This window comes from Neltuma alba, unplaced genomic scaffold (assembly GCF_004799145.2).
Source record: "Neltuma alba isolate B1F8T4 unplaced genomic scaffold, ASM479914v2 tig00013776_pilon, whole genome shotgun sequence".
In the NCBI taxonomy this organism is placed as follows: Eukaryota; Viridiplantae; Streptophyta; class Magnoliopsida; order Fabales; family Fabaceae; genus Neltuma; species Neltuma alba.
The window spans coordinates 48,768-57,232 of record NW_021637902.1 but is presented as its reverse complement, the minus strand read 5'-3'; the positions used below and the strand labels follow the sequence as shown (position 1 = coordinate 57,232).

General features: G+C 31.3%; 1 protein-coding gene across 2 annotated transcripts; it reads right to left on the bottom strand.

Annotated features, from left to right (window-relative positions):
• Window positions 1–357: 357 nt before the first annotated feature.
• Window positions 358–5,481, bottom strand: LOC114739128 (60S ribosomal protein L32-1). 2 transcript variants are annotated; one of them, XM_028927170.1, is made up of 4 exons: window positions 5,478–5,481; window positions 1,754–1,807; window positions 713–894; window positions 358–622 (listed from the first exon to the last, which is right to left on the bottom strand). In XM_028927170.1, the coding sequence occupies exons 3-4, from the start codon at window positions 826–828 to the stop codon at window positions 493–495; spliced, it is 246 nt and encodes an 81-aa protein (XP_028783003.1). In that variant the 5' UTR covers window positions 829–894; window positions 1,754–1,807; window positions 5,478–5,481; the 3' UTR covers window positions 358–492. The 2 variants fall into 2 exon arrangements, with proteins under 2 accessions (XP_028783003.1, XP_028783002.1); XM_028927169.1 differs by lacking the exon at window positions 5,478–5,481 and adding an exon at window positions 2,447–2,529 and having other exon boundaries at window positions 1,754–1,859.
• Between the last annotated feature and the right edge of the window lie 2,984 nt (window positions 5,482–8,465).

Sequence of the window (8,465 nt, the reverse complement as noted above, 5' to 3'; positions counted from 1 at the left end):
TAATAAATAGAATAACAAGTAATGTTATTAACGCATAGTGTACCTTAACCACCCCCCCCCCAAAAAAAAAAAAAACCACCTCTAATGGATCTTAGATACTATGATCATGCTTCTGTTTCTCAATAGAAACATCATAGTACTTCAAACTTCTCAGAAAATACATCCAAAAGCTCATCTTGACCTCCAAGTTACAATTTGACAGGCGACGATACCCACAATACAACAGCTCAATTTTCTAAGGATAGTGCAACCAAGTTCAACGGCTGATCAATTTCGTGGAGGTTCATGTTTGGTGTATATTCATTGTTTCATCAATTTGACGAGGCCAGTAGTGATTAATGTGTCAAATCATGGCTTGGGTGAAAAAGTCTCCATCTCCACCAAGTATCTCAGTACAATCATTCAGGAAAAGATTTACCGCCAAGTTCCAAAACTTTCAAGCCAATAAAAGATGATAACAAATAAAAATAAAAACTTGATTGCTAACACCAATCACTCGTCCTCTTGGCTACGCAACCTGGCTGTTCTGTTGGTAACAACAACATCCAACTGTGCTGCCCTCTCAACAATCTCCTTTCGCTTCCGGGTTGATACGTTGTGCGCTATCTCAGCACAGTAAGTCCTGAAATTTCATCATATCAATAAACATAGAAATGAGCCAGTGAATAATAAGAAACAGAGATAAAAATGCACACCAAAGGGAGTCAATTACCTGTTGTGCATCATCAAGAGTTCCAGCTCACTCACATTGTGCACAACAAATTTCTTAAATCCATTAGGGAGATGGTGACGGGTCTTCTTGTCTGACCCGTAACCAATATTTGGCATCAAGGTACATCCTTTGAACTTTCTCCTTACACGGGAATCAATACCCTTTGGCCTTCGCCAGCTGGGCTGCACACCACGATAAGAATATAGGCTTAATGAATGATTATCCAAAGAGCTAAGGAAGATGAAAAGGAAGTCATAATAGCTACCATGGGTCTCAATATAAGAGCACAATACAGCAATGAACAAGCATCAAGCATCAAGCATCCAACATACTTCAGTCCTAAATGTGTGTGTGTGTGTGTGAATTCATTTGAATAATAGAGGTTGTCTCCAGCTGCCTGAACTGCTTTTGACTGGTTAGGTTCAACTTCCCCGGCAAGCAAACTACAGAATGCCACAATGATATCTGAATGATTAAGATAAAGCTAATTTCAATATTCATTTTAATTACTTCAATTTATCTTCTATTTTAAGGCCATCGAAGCACCTCAGAGATGACTGGTTTAGTTGTCATTTGGTTACATCAATTGAGATTATTTATGACCTCTGATACGGTAATAACAAGACAAAAGCCAAAAGGTATCAAGTACACCATAACACAAACGATACTTCTATTCTTTCTTGGTTCATGTAGTCACCTTTTAGAAAGGAATCGGCAAGTGCATGATAAGCCCTAAAAATAAGGGTGCGAACAAGGTGCAAAACCAGTCTCAGCGTTACATTATGATTATGGAGGCGGACAGATGAGCTGAATGAGAATATCGGATTCAAAAAGACTTTTAAGTCAACTGATATTAAAAGCTGCAATCCATGTGAAATATATAGTATACTCTGAAATGTTTTTCACAGTCCCATCTCCAACAATTTCAGACCGTTCGCACCCACGGTTGTCACTAGACGATAAACGAAGTACAGTACACATGAAGATCAATTCTAAGTAAACTAATTCCAAGTAAACTAAGTGCTATGTGAAAACACATACCTTAACAGAAATTTTCCTGTCACTCTGGGGCCTCTTGAACTTTTTGACACGCTTCTTCACAATTTTCTTGCTTATCAACGGAACCGCCATTTTTTCTCACACAGATCTGGAAAAGAAACCACAAATTATCAACATCACTCAATATGTTCAACATAAATAAATATTGGGAAAAAAAAACATAAAATGCAAGCGGCTATCTCAATGCAGATATCCTGAGACTATCTATTGATGCATGAACAGGGCATAAAATTCAACCTAAACTAGACTGATGTTTTAAGGAACTTGAACTCACCACAAAAGAAAACGAAAAAACAACTAGAAGGCTAAAACAATGCTAGCTCATCATTGCAGTGAAAGTTAAAAACAATTTACATAAACCTGAACTCAATTGCTCCAAATCGCATCGACCACTTGTCTAGCTCATCATTGCAGTGAAAGTTAAAAACAATATCAGTAGAACAACCACAACTACAAACAAGTTCCGTTTCAACATCCCATATAGGTTCTAACCATTTCAGAGCAATTTTCATTTCCCAGGTTGCATATTCCCCAATTATCCCATGTCATGAAACCCCATACAGACAGATGGATAGAATCATCGATGAAAGAGGCAGTAATAGGAACCATAATTAGGCAAGCCAAAAACAAAAATCAACGTGAAAAATTCAAGGAAAGGATTGAGAAGTTGCAAACCTGCTTGCACAGCAGCTCGGTGATCTGAACCTGGGAACGTGAAGCGACGTAGGGTTTTAAAAATGCTAGATATCCGAACGGGTAATGATCCGGCGTTAAAATGACCCATCGGAAATATTATGGAGTAGTCCATTGTCCTTCATGGTTTGGGCCTCTACTTTTAATTGGAATTTATTTGGGCTAAGTATCTCATGTCTTCTGTTTCTGGAAAAAGAAAGAGGCCGGCAACTCAAACAATAATTATTACTGTTCTAGTTCAAAATATAAAACACATTTTATAATATAAAGTATATTATATACTTTATATTATAAAATGTGTTTTATATTTAAAATTGAATAAGTACATCAAATTATTTTAGACTGTTTGATTTTTGTTTTGAAAACAGGTTTTTGTTCAAAACTACAAGGGTAAATTACTTTGCATGTTATAATTTACATCAATTTTTTTGGGTAAATGCATCAATTTTGAATCAAGTCTCTATAATTTATTTATTTTGAATTGAGTCCTTATATATATTTTTTGTAAACAAAAGTCTAGATAGGTTAGGTTAGTGAGGACACATATCTATGTTCAAGAAGCACTTATAAAGGTCTTTACAAATTGTCCACCAGTAAAATTCTCATATGACAGTGGAATTCGAACCACAATTTAATAAGTAATGAGTTAACTCCTTACCAATTAGATTAACTCTTGTTGACTATGCCCTATATGCTAAATACATCCATTTGTCAGGATCTAAACACACCGTCGTCAATTTTAGTGAGTTGGACACATAGACATAACATGTGATTTGGCCGCCAGGCAAATTAACTCCCATATTTAGAGTCTTTAATATTCATATCTCTTTTGGCGATAGAAAAGTTTACAAAATTAAAAATATGCATTTTCATTCTGATTAATGTACTCTTCCGGTCCTTAATAGAAGACCCATTTAACTAATTTGATTAGATTAAGGAAGTTAGGTAAGTTGGTTAACTGTAAGAAATGTGACACATTTTTCTTAAAACATCATAATTATTTTTTTTAATACCTCATCTCCTTCTTTTACTTGATTATGGTTGAGAGAATATCTATGTGGGTAATTTAGAGAAAATTAATAATATGAGAAATAGGTCTTATATTTAGGATCAAAACTAACTCAACAATTAGGTCCTCTATTAAGAACCAGAGGAGTATTAGCTACTAAATAATCATGGTCATTTCTTGTGTTTTTTGGATCTAAATCACATCCCTTCTGCTCTAGCTTTCTTGTTCGTTGTCGACAATTCGACATTCGATTCGAGCATGGTTGAGATGATAAGAAGGGAGGCATGTCCACAAAACAAAGATTGGGTATTGGTCATCTAGTTAGAGAGATTATCTTGCTACAGTTTGAGAGTAATTTTTCTTCCTTCTATTAGCCGTTGTGCTCAAGAACACACGGAAATGAACGGGGTATTTGGATTAGTTTTTTTAAAGCAATTTTATGGTGTTCAAGTAAGTATGTAAATAAATTTTGTCTCGATTTGCATGAAAACACATTTTTAAGTGCTTTTGGCATTGTCCAATACCCCACTATAAATGATGGAGATTCTAAACATTAGGAATTAATTCACCTATTCTCAGTACATTGTTATGTTTATGTATCACTTAGCCTCCAGCACATTAAAATTAACGGTGTTACGACGCAGTTTATATCTTGAAGGATGGATGGATTTAACGGATTAAAATAATAAGGGCTCAATTTAAAAGAAATAAACTATAGAACTTGATTCAAAATTAATATAAACTATAAGTTTAAAGGTTGGCGGTTTCCTAAAAATCGATTACAAGTTCTGTATAAACATTGACAAGTCTACTTGTTACTAATCAAAACTAAAAATTCAACCTTGATTACTACTTTTTAGAGAACCAATTTCTGGGTTAAAGGATTAATAGTGACTTTGGAGCTCAAGGACAAATTTAATATAACAAGTAATATTTTGATTATAACAATGACAGGTATAAGTTTATCAGTAACAATTAATTAATTTTTCAAGGTGTCAGTACGGTAATTTGGTAAGAAATTCAACGTTAAAAGTCCTTAGAAACTGCAATATAATCAGCTCATTTGTCAGGCTTATGTTAATACCATATTTTATGTTCCTCAAATATGTTCTCCCTGAAAAAATTACCCGTTACAGTAACAAATTAAAGCCCCCAATACCTATTATTCCCAATTTTATATAGGTATGGACTACATTTCATAAGTTAATAACAAGTTTTATTTAGCAAGTAAAAGGCCACTCCATTATTTTATTCACAATTTTTGTATAAGTATTGACTCTATTTCATGGGCTATTAACAAATTTTGTTTACACAATAGTAAGGTTTCTCTTGCAAGTCATTCATAACTTTGAATGGGTATTGACTACATTTCATAAAGGATTAAGGTGCAATTTTAATAACAAAAATTACCTTAACGGATACTGAGCACCATAAAGTTTATTTAGGTGCCAAAATATATATGAAGTTATCAAAAGAGAACATCGGGCACCACGTTATTAGTGTCCATTAGTTTTACCGTTAAAAGGGCCTATGAAGTCAGTTTTGAGGCTATTTTTAACAACAAATTTATATCAAGAAATATTAGATACCATGAAGTTTACTTCAGTGCAAAAATACATATGACCTTTCTAAAAGAGAAAAAGATACCAAAATTCTCCAAAAAGTCGAAAATCACTTTTGAAAGGATAATCTAAACATCTTCTCATGAAAAGTTTGTTAAAGAGTACTTCATTAAAATTGTAATAAATTGAATAAATTTTCGACTTTTTACTTGTAGTTAACCGCTTAAAGCTATCATTTTAAAATAGCCTAGATTAGAAGTTTACAAACGGCTAGTTATGAAAGAAAATACACATAAAAAACCTCGTGCCAGTAAAATCAATTCATTTTAACTCTGTCAAAAAGTCAAATCAAATATGAAGCCAACAAAATATGCAGCTCATAAACACCTGAAATTAAAGCATGTTATATAGGTTGAGATGCATTAATATGCATATATGAAACGTTAAAAATACCAACCAGGCATTATTGATTATCGTCAAAACCTACTAATGCGGGAGGAGCTAGTAAGGACGTACGTACATGATCAGTTAACAGAAAGCCAAAACCTAACACTAAAAGCTTCTGAAAACTTGGGAAAAAGGCTGTGGAGTCAAATCATTTCTATCCTTATTTAATGCATTAGGCGAATATACATATACTCCTCCGTTTAAAAAAATTATTTATGAATTTAATTAGATTAAAAATTAGATAAATTAATCAATTATAAAAAATATGACATATTTTTTCTTAATATCATAATCATCCTTTCTTATACCTTTCATCTATCTTTTATTTGATTATGGTTGAAATAGTCAATAAGGATAACTTAAAAAAATAATAAATATGAGAAATAGATTTTATATTTGGAACTGAAATCAACTCAATAACTAAGTATTACATTAAATACCAGAAGAGTACTAAGGAGTATGATTCATGGGCATATACAAATAATCTTTTTTATTTAAATTATTCTATCCGTTCTAAATATAAGAACTAATTAAAAATTATTTTAATCCTAATATAATATTATAATCAATTTTATCTCTCAAATTTGCAATTTATTATTTGAATTAATGAATTATCCCTTGTAAATTGTACTCATTAAGAGAGTTTTCATTATGAGATAATTTACAACGTCAATTATTAAAAGAGTATTTTAGAAAATTAACACATATTTTTATAAATAACTAAATTAATTTTTTTAAGCTTTACAGATTAATTATTTATTTTCTATGTTCAGGACAAGAGAATAAGCATTCATATCATTCCCTGGCATATAAATGGAAGGAAAAAAAAGGTGCTTGCCACTCACAATATAATAGAAATCATTATGTTAAGCCATTGATTACTATATATGAGTGCAAAAAGGTTGAATGAAAAAATTAATATGAAATGTTTGAACTGTCACATATATAAAGGCCATTTCATTATGGTGCATGCATTGTATAAACACGTAATTGCAAATAAAGTTGTTATTGCTTTCTAAAAGTAATAAAGAAGTTGTTGTTATTATCACTAATAAATGATGGGAGGGACAAGGCTCGTGTGGTTGTTGTAAGTTTGAGACTTTTGAGAATTTAAAACTTCTTCTTGTTGTCCCGATGTACAGTCAGGACCTGCATTTTACCAGCCCCAACTGCTTCAAAAGAGCTCTAATAAATAAGAATAAGAATAAGAATTTTAAAGCTCCATTATTGTCCTTTTCAGCATTTTGCTCCACGTTGATTAAAAAAAAAAAACTACTGAGGGAAATAGCTCAACTTCTTTCCTTAAATTTTTCTCATGTTCCTCATATTTTTTCTTAAAAAAACTCTTCCAATTTTATATTCTTTGTCATGCATTCATAATATGTATCTTCTCTTTATTTTTATGACATATAAAAAAAATACACATATCCATGAAAAAAAATTAAACTTTTCTAGTTTCTACCATGAACTCCTTCGTCTTTGAAGGCATGCATATAGTAACATATTCCCTGTCTGTTAAAGCTAAATAGTACACACGTGAACTTATTTACGAAAGAATTAAAAAAAATAAAAGAGGATTATTTCAGTAAAAACTTTTAAAGGGGGTTATTTGTAAAATAAAAAATAAAAAAAACCTCTTAAATTTCAAAATCAGAAATTAATATATTTTCAAATATAGTCAATTATTATTAAAGTTTAGTAAATAAGATTGATTTATAGTTTTTGAATAGGTTAAGGTGCGTATAGTATGTCAAGTATTTTGTTAAGTGCACTCAATATCTCAAAATATTTTGTGGTACTCCATAATCATGAAATATTTTTTTAAAGTATATCCAGCATCCTAAAATATTTTATAGTGTAACTTTGCTCTTAAAGTATTAACGTTTTAAAAAGTAGTTGTGCTTTTAAAGTATTATTTCATGAGCATTCTTAACTTCATCGTTAATTCCTCAAAATATCCATTAAATGAATGTGTGTAAGTACGATAAAATATTTTTTAGTATTTTTCAAGATACTTGATGCATCTAAAAAAAAACCTTCAAAGTGCTAAACGCACTACAAAATACTTTAAGATACTAGATGCACCTAACAAAATACTTTAAGGTATAGGATGCACTATAAAATATTTTAGGATGATAGGCGTATCTGAAAAAATATTTCAGGGTATTGGATGCATATTAATTCTTTTAAAATTTAAGAGCTTTTTTTTTTGGGGATTTTTCCTATTTGTTGTAAGGAAAACCCAAAAAAAATATTACTTATCCTCCTTCTGGTTCACAATATAAGTGGTTTATAGAAAAATAATTTGATCTGAAATATAAATCACTTGAAGTGTAATTGATGATCATTTGTCAATTTTGTTCGTGCAATTAATGCTTGAACACAACTCTTTGTATGTTTCTCTCACCTTTTCAGCCCCATTTAATATAGGTAAACTTTAAAAAAAAAATCTAAAACACATTTAATGAATTAACTATTACTCTACAAACGAGATTTTATAATTAGAATCAGAAGTAATATTTTTTATATTGATAAATTGATTAAAATGGCTTATATATATTATGAAGTAAAATATAATTTTTTTTTCTTTCGGCCAATCGCAAGGTATAATTCTTTTGTTGTTAGGGTCTTGGCATACCAAAATTTGAACTGTACCGTTTGCAATTTGACTGTGGAATCACGCACTCGACGGCTCATTTCATACATTTGTTGGTTTGTCCTGAAAAAATGCATTGCTCGTGACCGCAACCTTTTCACACTTTTTCAAATATTTGTGTTCCAAAAATTAATCATTGGGTAAGTATAACTAACCAAAAAAGATATAAAGTCCATTTCATCGTTCTCCATTGGAAAAATTGCAAATAAAGACCCCTTAATATATAAAATAGCAATCAGGGACTCTAAATTTGAGAAATTGCTCACAAGGATCCGGTCCCAATTTGCAATTATGAAATCATACTCAAATTACCAAAATACCCCTCTT